This window comes from Hyaena hyaena, unplaced genomic scaffold (assembly GCF_003009895.1).
Source record: "Hyaena hyaena isolate Hyena2069 unplaced genomic scaffold, ASM300989v1 scaffold_936, whole genome shotgun sequence".
NCBI classification, from domain to species: domain Eukaryota; kingdom Metazoa; phylum Chordata; class Mammalia; order Carnivora; family Hyaenidae; genus Hyaena; species Hyaena hyaena.
The window spans coordinates 439,216-462,233 of NW_024081568.1; the positions used below are offsets into that span (position 1 = coordinate 439,216).

General features: G+C 55.1%; 1 protein-coding gene across 4 annotated transcripts; it reads right to left on the reverse strand.

Moving 5' to 3' along the window:
- Nucleotides 1-300: 300 nt before the first annotated feature.
- Nucleotides 301-21,163, reverse strand: ADCY6 (adenylate cyclase 6). 4 transcript variants are annotated; one of them, XM_039221095.1, is made up of 22 exons: nucleotides 21,105-21,163; nucleotides 15,485-16,337; nucleotides 11,679-11,828; nucleotides 11,186-11,307; nucleotides 10,980-11,091; nucleotides 10,700-10,827; nucleotides 10,054-10,212; nucleotides 9,835-9,976; nucleotides 9,598-9,726; nucleotides 9,302-9,327; nucleotides 8,920-9,067; nucleotides 8,582-8,679; nucleotides 8,108-8,195; nucleotides 7,819-7,935; nucleotides 7,368-7,526; nucleotides 6,884-7,062; nucleotides 5,657-5,692; nucleotides 5,449-5,578; nucleotides 4,867-5,130; nucleotides 3,858-4,062; nucleotides 2,947-3,071; nucleotides 301-2,740 (listed from the first exon to the last, which is right to left on the reverse strand). In XM_039221095.1, the coding sequence occupies exons 2-22, from the start codon at nucleotides 16,334-16,336 to the stop codon at nucleotides 2,615-2,617; spliced, it is 3,495 nt and encodes a 1,164-aa protein (XP_039077026.1). In that variant the 5' UTR covers nucleotide 16,337; nucleotides 21,105-21,163; the 3' UTR covers nucleotides 301-2,614. The 4 variants fall into 4 exon arrangements, with proteins under 4 accessions (XP_039077026.1, XP_039077027.1, XP_039077025.1 ...); XM_039221096.1 differs by lacking the exon at nucleotides 21,105-21,163 and adding an exon at nucleotides 17,824-17,898 and having other exon boundaries at nucleotides 8,920-8,992; XM_039221094.1 differs by lacking the exon at nucleotides 21,105-21,163 and adding an exon at nucleotides 17,824-17,898.
- Nucleotides 21,164-23,018: the final 1,855 nt, after the last annotated feature.

The following is a 23,018-nucleotide window of genomic DNA, read 5'->3' on the forward strand; positions in this document are numbered from 1 at the left end:
CACTAAGGGGGTCCTTGACCTCATGAATGGCAGATATCTGATTGACAGGTCTGGGAAGACACACAATGGTTCTCATGATGCTGAAGGGCCTAGGGTAGCCATGCTCTCTGAAGACATTGCAGCTTCACCTTGGCAGGAAGAAAACCAAAGGAAGCCCTCAACCACAGAGGAAAGGCTACCTCCTATCCCTGGCTCTGCCACTTCTGACCCAACCCACGGCCCAGAACATCTTCAGAGAGCTGGGAATTTTACAAAGAGTTTGATTTTATTGATATTTAAATATATTAAATATTTCACTGAAATACATGGTATACCACCCTCCCCCCCCCCCACAGTGGTTACATTGTAAAACCAAAGTCCTTGGGCCTCCCACGCACTGACTCCCCCACCAACTGGTGAGAAAGGAGGCAATGGTAGCCCAGGAAAAGGGCATGGCTGGCACTGTGGTATGGGGATTCAGGGTATTGGACAGGTCCCTCCCACTTGACAAGAAGCAAAGACAAATCACCCAAGACTGAGTTCCCACTCTGGTCTCCTTACACCCCTACTCCTACCCCAGGGCTCCAAGCAGTCCCTTTCCTATCCAGGGATATGTCTGGAGAGATGGGAGTTGATCTTCTCTCTGGACCAACTAGTCTTTTCCCCTCCTCCTGCCACAGCTAATGAAGTGCCTGATGGCCCACTTGACTGATGCATGAAGATCCCCCAAGGCAGGCAGTATAAGCCAGAAACCAGGCCTCTGCAAGGAGCTGGAGTCAAGAAAGGACATGTGGAAGGGCAAGGGTGCCACCCACCCCTTCCATTCCCCAAACTCAGCAGCTCTGGAACCCTCTTCTCTGTCTCTCTAATCACCTTTAAGACAAAATGATCTTCAAGCAAAATTCAGGCTAATGCCTCTGGCTTAAATAGCTACAGACAGAGAAACCAAGGCACCAACTAAATCAGGCCTGAGACAAGGAGGTTGCAGGGAAAGGAGTAAAAGGAAGGCAGAGACAGGAAGGGAATCTAAAGTCCAACCTCCTGACCCTCCTTCCAGTCCTTGCAGGCTTCATGAGGACTGGGGATCCAGGACATGCTAGACTGAGACTGAAGGCTGGGGAAAGCCAAGTTTCAGGTTCCCTTGCTCCATCCCCTAGTACCAGTATCTGGGTCCTCAGAGAGATCCCATGCTATGCCAGTCCCAAAGTATACCACCAACTGGGGAGCCTAGGAAATTCCTGAGCCTCTGCCCGCCAAACCCAGACAGTTCAAGTCCATGGAGCACTGAGGCTCAAGCAGGCGCTTGGGACCCTGCCCCAAGGCAGGGAGACAGTCATGCTGCACACACGGCCCCCAAATGGCACTTAGGGATTTGGCACAAAAAGGACTCCTCTCCCCAGGGCCACCTTCCTCTTGCTGCCACATCCCATGCTACTCCTGTACAACTTAGGCGGCTCTCCCCATCCCCTGAAATCGGAAACCCTGCCTTATTCCCAGAAGATAGAGGCCCACAGGAGAGGCAAACCAGGGTGGAGAGCTGAGGAGAAGCATAAGGATACACACAGACCTGGAAACAGATACACACAAAAAAAAGGCTGACAGGCACATACATTACACAGATGCACAGGGCCTCCCCAGTGCCAAAGACCGGGGAGGACAGGTTTAGGATCAGGGTCACCATCCACACGCCCTGACCCTTTTCTATTTGGCAACAGAAGGGGTAGAGATGCTCTGCGCCCCCTTGCCAGCAGACAGCAAGAGAGCATGGGTGCAGAGTGACCTGATCCTGACTCCAGTGGGGCCCTCAGATCAAGAGTCTGGTACCACCCCACTCCTTGGCCAGCCTGCTTTCTTGGGCATCTGCAGGTGAACTTCCAGCTCCTGACCTTTTGACATCCCACATACATGCTTGCTTTCTGGCTGGGCGTTTTCACAGTACCAATGAGGCCAGATGCCCCTTTTCCTAGAGCTGTGCAGGAACTAGGGCTAAATCTAAACTGTCAAAAGTCCCTTTGTTCCCCTTTGGGGACAGATCATGGGACTAAGATTTGGCAAATGGAAACATTCCCCTGAAATATGGATAGAGCAGAGTCCCCAGAGCATCTCCTTCCTCTGCCCTGTGCCTAGGAGGGAGACCTGACTGGGGTAGGGTACCCAAGGCCAGTGCTGGGAATGCAGGCATAGCAGAGGCAAACATGGAATAGGCACTCCTCATGCCTGCCCCAGTCTTTGTACAAAATATTCCCAGGAAAAAGAGGGAAAACAAGGGCCCAGCCCTGAGTCTGTTACCCAGACAGACAGGGAAAAGGTAGGCATGGCAAGCTGCCATTTTAATCCCTGCTGTCTCTGCTGCTGCCCTGCCCCCTCCCCTGCTCCCAAAAAGCTGGAAGAGAGGAGAGGGAACAGCCCTATCCCAATTAGAAAAGTAAAAGTCACTTCCATAATCCTCTTGGTTCCCCTGTTCACCAGCCTGAGGGCAGACAAGCATAGTCCAAGCACATCCTGCTGGGGTGTTCCCTTTTGTGGTCAGCAGGGTCTGGAGGCTCGATGCCCCCTCCCATAGTGCCGCCCAGCGAGCAGAGTCCACTCAAATGCCCACCTTGGTCCTGTGAGCTGAATTTGTAGCTGGGCCCTGCTAACTGGGGGGGCCCCCATTGAGGAAGTAGGTGGTCATCTCCCCCTTGCCCTTCACCTTGACCACCCCTCGACACTCCAGCTGGTAGCCCTTGGCAGCTAGAACCTGGTACAAGTCCGTGGTCACCTGGGGGATGGGAGGGGAACCCACTTAGCCTGGGATCCTTCCTGCTGCATTTGCAGGGGTCCAGGGGTTTCTAATCATGCTAGTCCTCCCCGCCCATCCCACACACCCCCGACCACAGAACACTGCCACCCTACCCCTGTCCTGGCTGACCTGCAGAAGCCCTCTGGACCCATACCCTTCCCAACCTCTGCTCACATCCCCCTCACCTGGATTCGGTCAGGGACCCCCGTGCTGTCCATACGGCTAGAGACATTCACGGTGTTCCCCCAGATGTCATACTGTGGTTTCCGAGCCCCAATGACGCCTGCCACGACTGGGCCCATGTTCAGCCCTGCAATGGGGACAGCAGCAAGAAACTGAGACTAGTGGACGTTCCAGAGTCGGCCCAAGGAGTTCTCCCCTCTCCTGGAATCTTTAGAAGGACCCAGAGGAGAAAGTGGCAAAGGGACAAGAGAAAGTGGTTGTAAAGAATGAAAGATCTGGGCATGTCAGCTGAGCAGCTCCCCTGAGTTAAAACAGCTATTGCCACAACAGTAGCTAATCGCTCTGTGCCAACCACTCCAGTAAGCATTACGCATTCCATTATTTCATCCCTTCAACAGCCCTTACAGGTAGGTATCATCCCATTTTATAGATAACCTTGTGAAACTCAGAGGAGTTGGGTGACTTGCTAAATAAGCCAGTAGGTAGAACAGTGAGAATTCAAACCAGTGTAAGTCCAGAACCGACTCCTGCCCACCAGCTCCCAGACCATCTGAGAGGAAGTATCTCTTATCAGACTGGCCATAGATGAGGGTACAGGTACTGGAGTTTAAATAAACCTGGTTTTGAATCCTAGTTCAGCCACCTACTAGTTGTTTGACCTTGACCAAGTTATTTAATCTGAGAGTCAGTCTCTATCTGTAAAAGGGGATAATAACGTGAGAGTTAAGATGTCTTGGACAGTACCTAGCATGCAGAAGGCCCTCCCCTGTTAATATGAGACAAGATAGGTGAGGGAAAAGGACAGCCCAAAGGATTCCTGATGAGAAATCTGTGATGCCATCCCCAGCCTGATTCTGTGGTCTCACCCTGAAAGAGCCCTGGGAAAAACTTCCAGGCAAGGGGGCCATCTCACCAATCTTCATCTGGAAATTGTTGAAGGAGTGCTCGTTGATGTGCTTCATCTGCTCCATGAGCCGCATGGCATAGTCGGCCAGGGCAGTGATGTGGGAGCGGCCCGCCTGATCATAGGTGCTGGCATTCAGCCCTGAGGCAGCCATGTAGGTGCTACCAATCGTCTTGATCTTCTCCAGCTGCCGGAACCGCTCCTCGCTGATGATCTGGACAGCACAGGGAGAATTGGCTGTCAAGGCAGAGAGGCCAAACCCACCCTGCCCAATGCCCACTCGTGCCATGCCTCGGCCTCTTCCCCCTTCCCTGTTTCAACAGCTCCCCTCTTTTTAGTGAGTAAGTCCCACCTTCCAATTATTCTCAATGCAGGACTGAGGAACCTGGAAAACAGGCCTCCTTTACAAGGCAGCCATCAGAACCCCAGGCCAAGACTCAAGTATACAGCTTTAGGTCACAGAATTTTGCTCACAGAATCCAGAACCACAGAATGGGCATTAGCTGTCAATTATTCTAACCCTCATTTTTTGGGAAACTGAGTGCCAGAGGGAAGTAACTTTCCTCAAGAATAGTAAAGGAATGACCCATTCCTGACCTGGATAGTCAGGACACTTCTTCACGTTTCCTTCCATTTTCTCTATTGAGGGGCCCATCTTGCCTACTTGGGCTCAAGGGTTTCTGTCCAGTTCACTGCCTTCTTATTCAGTAACATCCACCTGGTACCTATCCTGTCCTCTCCACAGGTCCTCACGCCCTTTGCTCCCCAGCAGTGATGACCCCGCCCCACTGGGGGCGACCTCCTTGCTGCCTTGGCCAACAAGGGTCTTTGTCCTTGTTTCTGCTGTACCTACCCTTACTCCTACCCTGACATCTCTGGGTCCCATCAAACCTCCCCTCCTCCTCCCAATCCAGCCATGTCTCCAATGCTGGCCTTCCCATCCAAAGTTCTCTCCACTGCTTTAGTCCGGCTAGTCTCCCCTAGGTGCTCTGCCAGCACCAACCAACCAGATAAGTACCTCATCAAAGTCAGCGATGATTTCGTTGAGCAGCCGCAGGCACTCGACGCCCTCATTGTTTGCCTCCAGCTCCACATAGAACTCAGAAAAGTTGGCAATGGAGGCAAACATGACAGCCACACACTCACACGACTGATAGTAGAGCTCATCATTCCGGCGCTCCCGGGCCAGGAAGTGGGCAGCCACGTCCTTGGGCAGAATGTTATGCAGCAGCCTTCGGTTGTATGCCTGGAGCTCCTCCATCTCCTCCTTCTCTCCTGTTGCCTGTGGACACCACACCCATCACTCATTGCCCAGCATTCACAAGAGGTAGGTGCAGTGGCCAGTGCCTGGAGACGGGCACCAGAGGGAATCAAAGGGAAGAAGGAAGGCATGGACAGATGAGGCCTAAAAAACAGGCAAAGGCCTGAAAGGGACAGGGGCAGAATGAAGCAGGGGTTAGGGGATGGGCACATAGAAGGCTTGGGACCAGGGTGGGCTTGGGGCGGCCTGAGCCTTGGCCAGCTAACAAGATGCATTTCTGGCTTGGCCCAGGTTCTGCCCCCAGGATCCTCCCCCTCCCCCAGAGGCCCACTAGGTCACCTGAAGTTTCCAGAGGAAGTCCAGACGAGCAGTTGATTCCACCTGCTGGGCATGCAGATACAGTGCTAGAGCAAACACCAGCAGAATCACGGGGGTCATGTATTTGAGTGCCACCCTCCCTGCAGCTGGGCTGAGGGTAAACAGAGGCAAGTTCAGTGTCTGAAAGAGGCATGTGGCAGCCCTGCCCTGCCCCAGAGCCCTCACTTACCAGTCCAGCCCATCGAAGGTCTCATTGGAAGAAGCCCTGGCAGGAAGATACAAGAGACAAAGTCATCAGTTCTTCTTGGGTTGCTGGGTAGGGGCAGTTGTCAGGTTGGTTTCCATATAACACCCAGTGCTCATCCTAACAAGTGCCTTCCTCCATGCCCATCACCCCCATTCCCCTCCCCCCTCCACCCCCATCAGCCCTCAGTGTGTCCTCAGCATTCAAGAGTCTCTCATGGTTTGCCTCCCTCCCTCTCCCCAACTATTTTTCCCCTTCTCCTCCCCCATGGTCCTCTGTTAAGTTTCTCCTGTGGAACAAGATGTTTAACTCTAGGCCTGTTTCCTCATCAGTTAAAGAGGGACAAGATCTAAATACTGCACACAAAAGGTCTAGCGTGGCTCCTGGCATGGAGTAAGGCTTCAATAAATGTCACTATAATCTCTACAACCACCTATGATCTAGGTGTCACTGCCATTTTACAGATGAGGAAACTGAGGCTCACCTGCCTAAGGTCACACAGCTACCGAGCAGCAGAGTGGGATTCAAACCCAGTGGACTCCAGAGGCTTTTCCTGCTACACAAAGCTATGGGATCAGGTTTGCAGAGGAAAAGCTAATGTGGTGTCCCAAACAAAGCCCTTAAACAGGAATCAGAAGTTTTGGTTCCTAGCCAGGACTCTGCCACCAAGCAGCTGTGTGGCCTACAGGTGGTTAAGAGAATGGGTATGAAAGTACCATGCAAATGAGAGAAGGAATTCTTTAAATGTCTAGCCTAGGGGCGCCTGGGTGGCTCAGTCAGTTGAGCTGAGCGGCTCAGGTCATGATCTCGTGGTTCGTGGGTTCGAGCCCCGCGTCGGGCTCTGTGCTGACAGCCAGCTCAGAGCCTGGAGCCTGTTTCAGATTTTATGTCTCCCTCTCTCTCTGACCCTCCCCTCCTCACACTCTCGCGCTCTCTCTCTCTCAGAAATAAATAAAACATTTAAAAAAATAATAAATAAATAAATAAACGTCTAGCCTAAAGACACAAGGACTTCCCAAGCCTGGAGTTTCCTCAGGGTGACTGTTAGGGGTCATATGCTGGGAGCTCCTCTACTGCCTCCTTTCCCCCCAGAGGTGAGGAGTGAGTGGTGGCATTCCAAGGGCACAAGAGGCCTGGGCACCAGAAAAATCATAGTGACCCAGCAGGGTCAGGAAGCTTGTAGGGGATTAAAGGGGCTGAGGATAAACTCACAAGCCATGGACACCAAGCAGCAGGTCATAGTTGTCAAAGATGGTGGCTGGTGGGCCCAGCAGAAGCAGCACCAAATAGATGAGCCCGAGGACAAAGATCATTGCCAACTTCCCGATGCTACTAATGTGCAGGAAGACAGAGCTGGCCAAGAGACTCAGCAACATGTTCCCAACGAAGTACTGGGGAGCAATGGCAGAGGTGGTGTTGAATGAAGACAGAAGTCATGCCCTCTCCCACCCCATTCAGGAAGAGCCCTGCACTCCCCTGCCTGACCTAAGTTCTCCTCCACAACCTCAAACCCAAACCTACTTCACCCTCCACGGCCAGCCCCACACCACACCAGGACCCCTGGATGCTCCTCCAGTAGGGACTCTGGTGAGATCCTGGGTCCCCACTGCACATCAGCAGGCCTGGTACAGGAGAGTCAATAACTAGTACTGATCAAGAACCCCACCCCCGTCCCGCCTGAGCACGGCTTGGACACCTCAGGGAAGCTGCAAGTGGGTGCGGTGCCCTCACACAGGGGAGCATCCAGGCCCAGAGAGTAATTGAGCTGCTGCAGGTGGCAGGCAGTGATGTCAGCGGGTGTTACATTCAGCATCCGGGCTGCACAAGTCCGTATGGGAGTGTGGTTACAGGTGAACTGCAAAAGTTGGGGGAGGCATATCACAGTAAGCATGGAGAAGAGGGGCTACGAGGGCCATGCCCCAGTGTCTTATACCCTGGAGGTCAAAGCTCTCACTGAGGGATGACAGGAGATGGGGAGAGCAAGGAAAAGGAGGGACTAGAGTTAACCTCACCCCCTCCTTTGGGATAACAAGCTCTTGGAGGGCAGGAAATGAATGGGTCTTATTCCTCTCTCTACCCCCAGAGCCCAGAGCAGTCAGTGCCCGGCATAGAGGATCGGAGTAGAAGAATCCCCATTGGACCTTTACCATGTTGGCGATGGCAGAGGTGAACACAAGCAAGACTGAAAAGATGCCAACCACAGTGCTGTGTGCCCGAGAACGGACAATGCTGCGGGAAAGGCGTTGCAGGGCCTTGGGGAAGAGCTGCAGACAGGCAAGAGACCGAGAGTTAGAGACTGTGTCAGCCAAGGGGTAAGGCCAACCAGGGATGGGGCCCAGAACGGCCTGGCCTTCTCTTCCCTCTCCCCACATGATTCCTCACCACCCCGGCCCAGCCTGCCCTCCCCAACCAGCCCTGGAAGAACCCTCAACATACAGAGCCACAGGAGTACACGGCACAGGTCAGCACAGTGATCAGCAACAGCAGGAAGATACCGGCATAGATCCCAAGCATCAGGGTTGAGCTGGGGCAGAAGAGAGCCAGGGAAAATGTTACTCTGGAAGTTCCGGGCATCCTGTCCCACTCCCGAGGCTCCCAGGACTGTGAGCTTGCATGGGTGTTTAAGAAGGTTCTGGGAGGGGCGCCTAGGTGGCTCAGTCGGTTAAGCGTCCGACTTCAGCTCAGGTCATGATCTCACGATTCGTGGGTTCGAGCCCCACATTGGGCTCTGTGCTGATAGCTAGCTCAGAGTCTGGAGCCTGTCTTTGGATTCTGTGTCTCCCTCTCTCTCTGACCCTCCCCTGCTTACACTGTCTCTCTCTCTCTCTCTCTCAAAAATAAATAAAACAAAAAGGTTCTGGGAAGTGGTGGAGGGAAAAGAAACAGAGCAAGGAGGGGGAGGGCTCTCACTGTGGGAAAACGAGGAGTTGGATAAAGCAGATGAAGCAGAAGACCAACAGCGCACAGGCTACGTAGGCTCCGAAGCGGGGGTCCACCTTCCGTGAGTACTGAGGGAGAAGAGGCTGAGCTGGGTGCTGGGCTCTGCCCTGGGGGAGGCAGGGCACTGCCAGGGGCCTCAAGTAGGGGGAAGCAGTGGCCCAATTAATAGGAATCCCCCTGTGCCCTGTGGTCACCCCCCAAGCACCAAAAACCCTTCTGTTCCCTCAGTTGTGCTCAGCCTCCCCTTCTGGACCTCCCCTCATTCCCCAGCCCTCATCCCCCTTTGCCCTTAGCCTTTGGGGGCAAACCTTCTTTTCAAGATCCTCTCTCTGGAAGGTGAGCAGAAAGCGGCGCACATGGTCCTTCCGCAGTTGATCGATGCTGCGGGCATCAATGGCACGGCCCAGGAACTCATCTACCTCATCCTCAGGGTTCAGGGCATCTTGGGCACCCCGGCTGAGGGCAGGGGACATGGCTTCACCAGGGGCATTAGCCACGCCACGTGAGAGGCAATGAGAAAGGAGGGGCATGGGCAGCACCCAAAGAATGGAGTGTGGCTGTGTGGCACCTACTCCCACAAGACACACTTATGGCCCAGGAAAGAGGAGGATCTTGGCTCTCCCGCAGCCCTGTCCCAGGGTGCAAATGCCTTCTCCCTCCCTTTCCTCCCTCCTCGATAACCTGACTTACTTGTCTTTGCTGGAATCATCAATGCCCTGGAGAAAGGGACAAAGTGTGCAATGGGGTGAAGGGCAGACCACCTTCACCTCCACAATCCCTTCCCCAGCCCCGACACTGCGCTGAGTGTTCCCCCCATGCACTTTGAGGGGCTTGGGACCCCTGGTATGAAGTTATCCCTCCTGCCCCCAGCACCAGAAGTCATACACGGAGATGTATGAGCCACAACAAGGAAGGCCAAAAAGGGGAGGGGGAAACAGCCTGTTAGGAAAGTGAGGCCTCATGTCCTAGTGCTGTGGGCCCCTCACCATCTGGCGGAAAGCCTTGGAGTCCTTGGTCCGGGAGAAGGCACGCTCAGGCACCCAGCGTGGCATCAGCCCTTCCATGGAGTTGGCCCGCGTACGCTGCAGCTTGGCCAGCATGGCCTTCTCTTCTTTCTGTGCAGGAAGCACAGGTACAGGATCAGAAGAGGTTCCCAGAGATGTCTGTTTGCTCCCCTCATTTGCCCTTCTCCCTGCCTGCCCCCACCCCCCACCTGGACTGACCCGTTTCTGGCTGGCTCCCAGGATGAGGAAGGTCTCAATGTGCTGCTCCTTGAGGTATGCGTTACGCTCACCACCACGACCTGGCTCCACCTCGTAGTCCCCATTCAGGTACTGCAGTGTGGCCCGAGTGATATGGATGCGGCTGTGAGGGAACAGGAGGGTGAGACCTGGGCTGGCCCACCTCACTCCCATCCCTCACCACCTGGACCCCACACTCACCCGGCCCGGCCCCCCGCCTCCATGTGGTTGGCCAGAGTCACGTCATTGGACCACACATCGAATTGCCATTTCCGCAGGCCAAGGACGCCACAGTGTACACGCCCGCTGTGGATGCCCACGCGCATGTTCACGTTCACACCTGTCACCTCACGCACCAGCCTGGGAGGAGGCGGCTCCAGCTCAGCTTCTGGCACAGTCATCCCCATTCCCAGCCCAGAACTCGGGCCCTTCACTCCCCTCAGAGCCAAGCAGGTAGGGACAGGCCCAGATGCGGGACATGAGAGCACAGCCTTCGCTGGACATGGGCAAAAGGCTGCTTGGGTCTCAAGGACAAATGTTTAAGAACTGTGTTCACCAGCATCCTGTGGAATTGAGCTAGAAAGGGAGGAGTCACTATTCTCCCCTCAGGCCTGCTCAGCTAGCATTCTCACCAGCCCAAATCCCCCCACCATGGCTCCCTTACACTGCCTGGCTGGCTGGCATCTAAAGTGCACAGGCTGAAGAAAGATCCGTTCCCCTCCCAGGTGATGGATCTCCGAGACGGAGAAACAACCAAAACTGAGAAAAAATCCCAAGGACACATCAAAGGGTGGGAGCCAGCAGGGGCACCCTCAGTTCCAGGAAACCTGGGAGGGGCACTGCTTACGAGATGGCCTCGATCATGTCCACCCCCATCTCCACACAGCAGTGGGCATGGTCTGCTCGGGCCTCTGGCAGCCCCGACACACAGTAGTAACAGTCCCCTAAGATCTTGATCCTCAGGCAATGATTTTCCTAAAGGGGAGTGAGTTGGAGAGAGTCACTCTCACTCTCGTGCCCACCCAGCACCCTCACTGAGTCACCATCTACTCCCACCGCCCCAGACCATTCCAATGAGGCTATGTTCTCACCACATCCAGCCCTGCCCCCAGCCCCAGCACCCTCACCGCAGCCAGTTTGTCAAACCGGGCAAAGAGCTCATTCAGGGTCATGACCAGCTCCTGCGCAGTGCACTGGGATGCCAGGCTGGTGAAGCCTTCAATGTCTGCAAACAGGATGCTGTGGACAATGGCAGAAGATGGAAGGGCCATGTGGCCCTCAAAGACTCCCAGGTCCCCCATTCCTCCTGATATCCTCCCAGCCCCAACCCTACCTGACATTGTCATGCTTCTGGATGTAGATCTTATGGAACATCATATCTTCTTTCTTTGTGTTGATATCTTCTTTCATCTCCATGGCAACATGCTGGGGCAATACCGACAGCAGCAGCCGTTCCTAGACCAGTGGTTTCAACAGGGCACCACTATCTTCTTGGCCTCACACTGTAATCCCTCCTGTGCCTCCATAACCCCAGAATCCTCCCAGACCCCTCTGGGGACCTGAGCTTCCCTTCTGGGCCTCCCCTTTTAGAGCCTACAGCAGATATACCTCCCAGCCCTCTCTGACCACCCCCACGCAACCCCTCACTCATGCTCCCATCTACCCCCTCCCACCCTCAGACAGGACAGGAACCCCAGTGTCACAAGGCCTGTGTGGTGCACAAGCAGGGGGAACCATTCAGACTTATTCCGTGGAGTTGTACAAGGCAGCAGACCCCGTGTACAGGTTATTTGGGGGGAGGCCTTGGACAGGGAGAGCAGCCCCACCTGCTGCCGATTCTCATGCTGCAGGTGCAGCCGGGCCTGGATGTAACCACGGGTCTCCTGAAAGGCCTGGCGCTGAGACACTTCAGCCGGGTAGTGTGTACAGATGCCGATGACATTGGTACAGAGGAACAGCAGCATGTTGGCACCAAGCTGCAAGAGGATGGCAGAGGCAGAAGGGTGACCAACCCCCACCTGCGCACAGGTGCAACTTGCTATGCTCTTTGTGCATTCCTTCGGGGAGGAAGCCAGGATCCTGTGCCCCGTCTGTCCCCAAGCTGTCCCCACCCCTGTAATACATCTCCCCCTGCTCCCACAGGACTCCAGCCCCCTGCCTGGATCACTCCACAGCCAGAAATGAGAGCTTCTCACAACTCCTAGGAGCAGAAGCACCGACCAGGGCAAGGTGGGTCATGGGGCCGGGGCCCCACACACTATGACTTCCTGCCCCAGAATCGGCCCAAACAAAAGACAAATGCTGCTCCTTCTGCATATGGTTCTCCTCACAGGACCACACCCAGAAGACTCGAGCTCTATATCCTCCTGTGAATGCCCAGGACAAGTCATCTCATCTCTCTGGGCCTGTTTGCTCATCTAGAACCTGGAGAGGGACAATAAGAAGATTTCTAAGTTTCCTCCCTGCTCCAACATAACTTGATATACTACTAATAATTATCATTATTGGAGCTAATTTGTTGGCTGCCTCCAATATGCCTGACTTCTGTGACTGCCTCCTATACAGTAACTAATGGATTTCCAACTCTATGAAATAAAACTATCTCATTTTAAAGGTGAGGTATTCAAGCACAGAGAAACTAAGTAACTTGCCAAGATCACACAGCTAATAGTGGCTGGTGTGGGACGTGAATCCAGGACAGTCAGACTCCAAAGCCTCTGTCCAAACCCTACTGCTGGTACATTCCAGATTTCCAAGATTCCTACTTACTCCACTGACCCAAGCTCTTGAGGCCCAGCCTCGGAGCCCAGGCTTGGGAATCATCAATTGTACTATCATGAAAAACCATTCCTAACTACGAAGGGTTGCCACCATGCCCAGCACCCTTGATACTTGGCACAGCCAGGCCCCATGCCCGAGGACCCTGATCTCAGGGAGATCAACCCTCAATCAGTATCGGTGGCACTGACTGGAGAGCAAGTCTAATAAAAGCTGGCCTCGGTGTTTCTGGAAATTCAGGGGTTAACCTGGCACTTGTGGCTCCACCCCAGAGTTGGCTGGGGCAGGGCTCTGGTTTGGGGAGAAGGAAGGAAAAGAGCACCAACTGGAAGCAAGAAATTGGGCTTTGCCCAGAACCAGAACCACTCCTGCAAACTTGGGCAGGTCAGTTCATCTCTGGGACCTCAGCTTCATTTTTCCTAGGTGAAATAGAGGGGGAGGTTCAGCAAGCCCCCAGCTATTTCTAGCTCTGACCCTCTAGGACTGGCCTCGCAGCTTTCCTTCCCAGTCCAGCTCACAAGGCCCCCCTCCCAGCAGCAGGGGTGAAGAGGGGGGCACATTATCTCCCTCAGGGGTTTCTAAGAATAGCCCCCAGTGGGGGAGAAGAGAAGGGGGGGTAAACCAGGCAACTTCCCTTCCTGGCCCCAGGAGCCCAAGAGGAAAAAGTGAGTCATGGTGGAGGGAAGGGGAAGGGGGACGAGAGACTGAAATAGATCTGTACACAGACCCCTATCCCACTGTGAGAAAAAATGGATGCCAGGGTACTAGAGGAGACTCCGGGCTGGGCCAGGGTCACTGGGTGAAACTGCTCAATGTGTCTGAACGAGTGGGTCAGAGGAAAACGAAGCCGCCTTCCTATGAACATGAGCAGGGCTGGATCTGGAAAGGGGCTGCCCAAGGAGCCTAGAAAGGAGGCCACAGCCCCACACCATCCAGACACCCATAGGCCAAGTGAACACAGGGAATCCTTCTTAGTTCAGAGAAGGGGTATGGGCAACCCTGACTCCAAGGAATGGCACAGGGGCAGGGTGACTTCTCCACTCCCCCCCAAGAATGTGCCTGCTGAGACCTTCTGGGTAAGGCTGCAGCTAGGTCCCCCTGGGGAGGCAGGAGGCTGGCAGAGACCTGGCCTCCATGCGGCTGTACCTCCCCAATCAAGCCCTGGGCCTGGCTCTGGGCACCATGCCAGCTGAGAGCAGAGAAGAGATACCCACCCAGCCCTGGCCAGCCAGAGAGGAGGTGGGGGTAAAGTCACCACCTCCAAGCTCCTCCTTCCCCAGGAGGGTAGTCCAACTCCAAAGCCCAGGGCAACAGCTACCTGGTGAGAAGTGGGGGGGCTAGTAAAGGCAGAAAGACCCTGGCCCTTTAAGAGGTCTGACTACCCTGTGGGTGCGTGCTCCACAAACAAATGGCCTATAAAGTTACTTTTAAAAAGGTACGTTCTGTTCCAGAGCACAAGCTGGGTGGAGAAGGGCATCATGCCAGAGCACCCAGCTTCTCACCCTGGGAGCCCCAGGCAACTTCCTCTTTGTGGGTGGGGCTAGGGTGGGCTACAGGCCACAAACACTAGGCAAGGCAGAGGCCAACTACCTTAATTAAACCTTGAGCAAGACAGAGGATAGCACCCTCAAAATCAGGGTGCCAGCACAGGGACCATGAGGTGTGTTGGTTAGGGGCCGGGTCTAGAGCAGCCCCTGAAGGACCAGCTGGGCAAGATGTCCTGGTCTCTGCTCCCTGGTCAGGGGAATGACCCGAGATGGCGACTCCCCGTGCTCCTGTCTCTCTGAAAGGGACTTCTGGGAGGGCCCTTCCTTCCCTGGGTTCTATCCCCTACAGCGCTCCCACCCCTCCCTGCCCCCAGGTGAGAACCCTGCCCCGCCAGGTTCCACTCCACTCTGGGAGAGGGTGGAGACCCAACAGCAACATCATGAGGTGGATACTATTTTTATCCCACGTTTGCAAACCGGGAAGAAGGCTGGGAGAAGTAAGGTTAGCTGTCTAAGAGCTCTCAGAAAAGAACCCAGCCCATTGGACAACAACATCTGCCCAGAGCCAACCCTTCTTTCTCACTCAACACCATGCTGTCAAGCCCCACCCCACACACCACTCAGAACCCGGATGCAGTAGCTGGCATGGGCAGAGAACCTCAAGCAGGGCTGCCAGACCCCCGGTGCTCAGTGGGCAGAGGGTAGATCAGACCCTGGTGCCCTTCTTCTCTACTGCCCAATCCCACTCAAATCACTCCCAGCCCAGGAGAAAATGAAGCCTACTCATCACCCTCCCTGTCCTCTCAGAGACTGCTTTGGTCCAGGAGAGAAGCAACTCCTCTCTTGCTAACTCCATCCAAACCCCACAGATCCCTCGAGATCACCACTTGGAGCTGCTTTTCAGGGATGGCACCAAGGCCTGAGTCTTATGTATCAACTTGGGGCCAGAGGTGTGCCAACACTGCTCTCTCAACCCCACCCCTGCCCTGGGGCTAAACATCACATTCCCCTCTCCAGCCCTACATCAGGTCTATAGGCTACCCTATTGCAGGGGCCTCAGACCAAAGAGCTGTAGACTGTGGCCCATGGTGACAGAGTGCAGCTGGGTCCTAGGGCCCTCCCTCTCCTCAGCAGTGCCCTCTTGCAGCTGGGTCCTAGGGCCCTCCCTCTCCTCAGCAGTGCCCTCTGTTCCAGATCCCAGATGGAGCTGACGCCTGAAACCTCACCTCCCATCAACTGCCCTTCCTCTTGGACACAACCAGACATCTCTGCACCCAGTCCCCACCCACCCTCGATTACCAGACCCCTTCTCATTCCCGGCATGGTGCCCCTAAGCACTATCTTATGCCTGCTTCCTGACTACCTACCTGCTTCCAGAGGAAGGCATCACCATGGTTGAGCTGCCAGGCCAAGATCAGATGCAGGGTGGAGAGGCCCAGGCCACTGAAGACAGCCGCCCGCATGCGGATAGGCAGGAGCGTGTAGGTGATGTAGACAAAAAACACGGGGCACCAGAGGCCCACAGAGGGGCTGCGGGGGTTGGCTGCCAGGGCACCCCCAATCAGCACAGCTGCTAGGATGCCCAGCACCACGTAGCTCACCACCCACATGGAGTCCTGGCGGAAGCTGTGCCGGTTACACACCACCATGAGCGCCACAAAGAGGGTGGCGGCACAGGCCAGCAGGGCCACATAGGCAGGCTGAGGGCGGGCAGGTGCGGCATGAAAGGCTAGCAGCACGGCAGTCAGCAGCACCAGCACTGCCATCAGCAGAGTCAGGCTGCTCTGGTTCATCTGAAAGAAGTACCGCTGGTACAGGCGCTCCAGCTTGGCCGAGCGGAACTGCTTGGACTGGAACACCTGGGCCAAACGGCGCCAGCAGGACCGCCTACCCCTGGCTGCCACGTCAGGTGCCACCTCGGCTGCCCTGACCGCTGCCATTGCCTCAGTGTCCTCAAAGCCCAGGGCCACCGCCCGCAGCCCCAGCTCCTTGCCTGGGCCACCTCTCCGGATGAAGGTCTCATCCTGCCAGGGGCACCGAGGGGGAGCTGCAGGGGTGGGGCTGGGGGGCTGTGCATCCCGGAGGCAGCTCATATAGCGGGGCGTGCAGAAGCCACTGGTCCGAGTCCCACGGCGTGGACGCTTCTGCCCATTGCGTTCACCCCAGGCTGTTTTCCGTTCATCCACCTTGGGGACCAGGAGACCACTAAACCAGGACATGCTGCCGAGAGAAAGAAATGAGTTAGTATTAACACCGCCATCACAGCCTACCACCACCAGTAGCTACCATAAATCGAGTACTTCCACAGTCAAGCTAAGCACTTCCAATACCACCACTCACATAAAATTATGGCGGAAGACGATGGGATCCCCATTCAATAGGTGAGGAAACTGAGACAGAAGCAGGTGGGTAACTCGCCCTAGATCAAGCAGCCACGGAGGTGTGCGAACCAAGATTCTAACCTAGATCTGCCAGACTCCAAAGAGGTACGCTTCAACATTCACCTCTTCCCTAAAAAACACTGATTACTGGGTGGTTACAAGCGTATGTGCCTGCATCAATAAGCAACGGAGATCTGGGAGGAACTGAAAAGTCCACCCCTGAGCGCCAGGGCAGGCAGCACTCAACACCAGTACATAGCTGGCACGGGCATCCCAGCAGAGCCTGATCTTCTGAGTTTCAACAGAAGCTGAAAAAAATGTACATTTTAACGTGACATCTCCTGAGTTTCAAATGCTGGCAAGTAACTCACATTTTTCAACACTGCCAGCCAAATAAATCACGTCTATGGAATGAATTCAGCCTGTGAGCTGCCAATCGGTGACCTCTATACAAAAGGGAATCTCTTTCCACATTGTTCCTCATCACACTCACACCATGCACACTTCACCAAGCCAAATTCAACTTCTTCCTCGGGTCACGGCTTAGATGGAACTTCCTCAGGGAAGATGTCCCAGCTCCCCGCACCCACACTAAATTTGGCCCCCTGTGTACCCTCTGTATATTTCCTCCATAGTATATATCACAATTAAATTGCCCCTGGTTCATGGGTCCCCATCCCTGTCACTATAAACTCCATGAGGGCAGGGACTGTACTGTTTTGCCCAGCACCTTAGCCCCAGCACCAAGTACTGAGCCTGGCCCACGGTAAGGACTCAAAAAACGTATGTTGAAAAGACAGGAGTGAAAGCTCAAGGACATTGGCATAAAGCAGCTACTGTGTAATAATAATAAAGAGTGTTAATGCTGTGATTCTTCATCTTTCTCACTGCACTCCAGTTCTATTAGCCTCCTTGCTGGTCCCCAACACAGCATGCATGGGCCCGCCTGGGACTGCGGTGCCCGCTGCCAGAAACAAGAGCTCCCCCGGGTCACAGCTCAAATGTCCCCTTATCAGTGAGTCTTTCCCTGACCGTTCTATTAAAATAGCAACCCTCTTTCCTGGCTCTCCCTATCTTTCTTCCCAGCTTCATGCTTTATTTTTCTCCACAGCTCTTATCAGCAACTGCCATTCTATATATTTTCCTTATTTGCTCATTGTCTCTCCTCACTGGAAAGTCAGCCTCATGAAGGCAGGGATTTGGGCCCATTTCGCTCCCTGCTGTATCTGCAAACACCTAGTTGAGTCTAAATAAGTGTTCCTAGAGTGGCTGGGTGGATAATACTTTCTCTTTGCTTTAAGCTCTTCAAGGTCCCTTTCACATACCTAATTCCATCTGATCTTCACCAAAGTCCTGTGAAGCTGCTCCTATGGCCACCTTGCGCACAGATTTGACGGGGGGGGGGGGGGGAGAAAAGGAAAGAAAACAAAGTCCACAGCAGTTTTACACAGCTGGTCAAGTTATAGAGATCCCAGGCCACCAAATCAGTCTCAGACCTCAGGTCTCCTGGAGGGTAGTGCCTTGAATTGGGGTGGGAAGGACTCCATGACAACACCCTCAAAGTGTCTTGAGCGCAGCTCAAGAGAAAGCGTGGATGACAGCATGGTCATCCACAGATGCCTGTCTCCCTATGAGAGCCACACTCCTCCATGTTCACAAGGCACCCTAGGACTCCTTGTATTTAAACCTTCAGAGCTAGCAGCCTTGACATTTGTCCTCACTAGGGGACACCAGGGGAGAATGCCCACAGGATCAGCTGCTCAAGGTAGACAATGGCACTTGAACAGACACCCAGAAGCCCACTGAACAGAAGGCAGACTGGGGACCTCACTGCATGCTGGAAACCCACATCCCTGCTTCACCCTCAGCCAACTTCTCTCAGCATCCATTCTCCCATATGCCACAGAGTAGCGTGCCGTTCTAACATCACCAACAGCACCCTCTGGAAGGACAGATCAGAAATCCAAGGCTGTGGGTCAGGTTGGCATTTGGAAAAAGTCACCAAAGGAAGCCTGGTTCTTCAAAATACTTCATTAGAAACATTATCTTTTGTTTATTTTTAAAAATTTTTTTAATGTTTTATTTATTTCTGAAGAGAGAGACAGCATGAACAGGGGAGGGTCAGAGAGAGAGGAAGATAAGGAATCTGAAACAGGCGGGGCGCCTGGGTGGCTTAGTCAGTTAAGTGTCCGACTTTCGCTTAGGTCATGATCTCGCGGTTCGTGGGTTCGAGCCCCGCGTCGGGCTCTGTGCTGACTGCCAGCTCACAGCCTGGAGCCTGTTTCAGTCTGTGGCTCCCTCTCTCTCTGACCCTTCCCTACTCACGCTGTCTCTCTCTCTCTCTCCTAGAAATAAATAAAACATTAAAAAAAAAAAAAAAAGAATCTGAAACAGGCTCCAGGCTCTGAGCTCGCCGTGAGCACAGAGCCTGACGCGGGGCTCCAAACCATGAACTGTGAGACCGTGACCTGAGCCGAAGTCGGACGCTTAACCGACTGAGCCACCCAGGCGCCCCTAGAAGCATGACCTTTGGAGCAAGACTAGGCTTCAAACCTTAGGGTAGTTACATGCTAGCTGCACAGCCTTGAACAAGTTACTATCTCCCTGCATCAGTTTCTTCATCTGTAAAATGGGAATAGTAATAGTTGTAAAAAAAAAAAAAAAAATCCAACAGTGTCTGTCACATAGCACACACTTGATAAGTTATGAGTTCTTCTCCCCCATCCTACACCACTTTGAACCCAAATCTCTGCCAGTGTCCAAGAAACGGAAAGACAGAAGAGCCAGAAGCAAGAACACACATCTCCCCAGCCAGTCAAACACCTGGTTCTATCAGTCCCCATGTCCTTCGCTGTTGGTCCCCAGAACTGCTGGAGACGGAGCCCAGAGTGAGCAGATTTCCCATCACCCCCACCATGACATTTTGCTTCAGCCTCCTCCTACTTGCCAGTCCCCTGCCCTGTATTAACCATTCCTCCCCCCTCCAAATGGCCCAGACCTCTGTTCCCAAAGGACCTGTTTCTGGCTATGTTCCCAGCCTCCTGGAAGCACGTCCTAGCATCTGGCTCATACCCACAGAGGAAGGGGCAGACACTGTCCAGGAGAATGCATGACCATCCCCAGAACACTCTGACCCCCCCCAAGGGGATAGCTTCAGAGCTATGTGATTGTCCAACTGACTGCAACCATCCCACCTGGGACTCCAACCCAAGCACTGCCCACCTTGGAGAACTCACCAGGTTCCTAACACTCCTGGCACCCCAGACTAGGCTGGTACGACAAGGAACAGGGGAGGGCACTGATCAAAGCCACAAAACTTCCCTATATGGTCCCCGAACCTTCGTTGTCCAGAAATAATCCGTCACTCTGAACCACAGACCACCTCTCTCTTCCCCAGGGACAGGCTCCTGAACCACTGCCTCCAACCTTTTCCGCCCCTGGGTCCTGGTCCTTTGCTCTCTCTCACAGATGGGCTGCTCCAGACATCACCAGCTCCCACAGCCACAGCCACATCCATTCAGCTTGGCAGCTGGAGGCCCAGTGCCTCCCAGACCTCAAGTCCCTCCCAACCCTGATTCTCCAGCCTAAGACCCAGAGTCTGAAGCAGGCCAAGGCCCAGCCCCAAGGATAGCTCTGCCCACTGCTTTGCCCAAACCCTCTTCCTGGCCACCTCTGTCTGTCCCTACCCCTGCCCTCCTTGGCAGAAGGAGGCTCCATGGGATTTAAAGTGACTTCAGAAAATTCATGGTAGAAGGCGCTGCCCAGGCAGGGCCCTTCAGTGCCAACACCGCCCACCGTGCTGGGAAGTGGGCCTCAATTCCAGGCCTCTCCAGATGTAGACGAGCCTCCCCCAAGGCCTGAATCTGGAGGTCCAGGACTGCCTTGGCCTCGCTTCCCCAGCCTTCAGTCTCCCTAAAGACTGCAGAAGGCTCCCACTTCCACACCCAAGCACACAACCTCCACCAGATTTTTCCATCTCACAGGGGTGTTCTGGTAAGGGGAGGGGAGGGGGTAAGAGTCTCCACCTCAGGATTCCACTTCTATGTTTTCAGTCAGGCCTTGTTCAGAATAAAGTCTGCCCCCCCCTTGACCCCCTGCAGCGGGCCTTGACACCACCCTTTTCATCGCCCAGCTCTGGGGTTAGGGGAGGGGGGGGAAACTCCTGCAGGCGGAGGGCATCCATCCCGCCACCCAGACTGCCCTCCTCCCGTAAACACAATCACAGTCTACCCCAAATTCGGTAGCTCACCCCACAGCCCCTCTGCGAAAACCTCGGCCAGCCCCTCCCCCAACACATGCCTTTCCCCTAGTCCCAGCAAACCTAGCACTCGCTTCGGGTGGAGGAAAGGGGTGAGGGTGGGAGGCTTGAGCCCCCGATCTCCTCCCCGATTTCTCAGTCCAGTCCCAATGGCCTCAGACTCGCCTCCAAACATTACCGAGACTCCCCAACACACGCTTCTGTGCCCCAACAAAAACCCCTCACTCTCCGATGCCGCGCGGGAGTCTTCACGCCCCCCCCGCCTCCTCCCCCACCCCCTCCCCCACCCCCCCAGACCCGAGCGCCCGGCGCCGCCGCTCCCCCCACCGCTCCTCCGCGCGGGCTCACCTGCCTGCCCGGCTCCGCGCCTCCCCCGGGTCCCCGCCCCGCCGCTGCCGCGGGCTCCGGCCGGGAGGCCGGCCGTCCCGCGGTCCTGCTCCGTGCCCGCGCGTCCCGGCCGTCCCTCCCGCCGTCCGCAGTCCGCCCGGCCCGCGCCCCCTCCTAGCTGGCCAGCGCAGCCGCCCTCTACCCCGGATCCAGAAGTCCCCTCCCCGCCGGCTCCCGGACTCCCCGCCTTAAAGGCACAAGCTCCTATTGTCTGGGCGCCCCCTCCCCCTCCGCCTCCTGAGCCCCGCGCTGGGGCCCACTCCCCTTCCGAGGAGCTGGGTAGGGGTGGGGGAGCCCGAGCAGCGCCCCTCCCTCTGAGCGCCCCCTCCTCTCTCCGGCCGCTCCCTCCCCCAGTCCTGGGAAAACAAGTGGCTTCTGTTCTGGATCAAGACCCCAGGGGACGGGGCCGTCCCGCCCGCTGCCCCTTCCCTCCACCCCTGGATGCCTCCTGCAGCGTTCTCCGCCCACCCTCACCCAGGGGTTCCCCTAGCGCGCCAGCAAACCCACTCTTTCTGAGCGATTACCCACCGCCCCCCACCCCCGCGCCCGGAGGGTCGGCTTCCTTCCGGCCGGGGTCCCCCGGGGCTGAATCGGTGTCCCGCGCCCACCCCTCAATCTTCCTCCCTCCCCCAGCCCCCACCCTGCCATTCCCGCCCAGCCGCCACGGCCCCGCTCCCTCCCGCGGGAACTCAGTTTAATAATTAATTAAGATTTCATTCCACCGGGCGCCAGGTGTGTGCGGCCTGCTTCCCCACAAGCCACTTGTTTCCTCCTCCCCCCCTCCTGGGGCACCGGCCCGACGCGAACCTGCTGCACCTATAGCTCAAGAGGGTGACTGAAGGCAGGGGCGCTCTCCCCGCGGCCCGCTGCCCCACTCTCACTCGGCAGCTCCTCCCTCGCACCTGCAGACCGGCAGAGCCCCTCCCCCGGGCACCTTTTACCCAAAGGGTTGGGCTTCCCTGCAGAGGGTGGGGGCGAAGAGGGGTGCATTCCTACGTCCACGTACTGAGAAATTGTTTGAGATTTTTATTTATTTCCCACGTTTTTCTTGCACAAAGCTGCAACCCAAGTTACCTGGGTGACGGGAAAATCACGTGGAAGCTGCTTTAACCCTTAAAGGGTTTGAAACATGCTACAGCCAGATAGGGGAAGTGAGTTAATTCCCGGAATGGAGATGAGTCTGACTTTGGAACCGAGTGCCATTCATTACTCCAGAGCTGGGAAGAGGGCAGCTTGCCTGGCTTCCCTTAGAGCCTGGCTAGTGGTTCCCTCGCACACACCCGTGGCTTCTTCTCCCGTGGCGGCTTCTTCCCCACCCAGGGTCCCACCTCAGCTCCCTCCTCAGCGCCTTCTACATTGTAGATCTTCAAAGCCCGACTCACTTCCCGCCAAATCCCCATTGGGGTTCCTAAATCCGGGATAGAGCTTGAGACGAGGAAGAGAGGGGAGGAATTAAGGAAGTCTGTTTCCATCGCTCATCAGCCATATGTAATAGTAAACTATGTGCTTTGGTAAATCATCACTTACCCTCTTGGAGCCTCATGTATAAAATGGGAATTTTTATTAAGATTTTCTTTTTAAAGTAAATAAGTCAGAGAAAGATATCGTATGATATCACTCATGTGTGGAATTTTGAGAAACTTAAGAGATGGACATAGGGGAAGGGAAAGAAAAATAAGATAAAAACAGAGAGGGAGGCAAACCGTAAGAGACTTAAGTACAGGGGCGCCTGGGTGGCTCAGACGGTTAAGCATCCAACTTCGGCTCAGGTCATGATCTCACGGGTTCGTGGGTTCTAGACTCACGGTTCGTGGGTTCGAGCCCCGCATCCGGCTCTGTGCTGACAGCTAGCTCAGAGCCTGGAGCCTGTTTCAG

Bases quoted from the DNA above. Each gene is read 5' to 3' on its own strand.
- ADCY6 (XM_039221095.1), bottom strand. From the start codon at position 16,336: ATGTCCTGGTTTAGTGGTCTCCTGGTCCCCAAGGTGGATGAACGGAAA. The intron at 8,196-8,581 runs GTGAGAGCCCTC...CTTCTGCCCCAG, and splicing joins CAACTCCTCGTTTTCCCACA to CTCAACCCTGATGCTTGGGA. The intron at 4,063-4,866 runs GTACTTATCTGG...TGTGCTGTCCAG, and splicing joins TCATCGCTGACTTTGATGAG to ATCATCAGCGAGGAGCGGTT.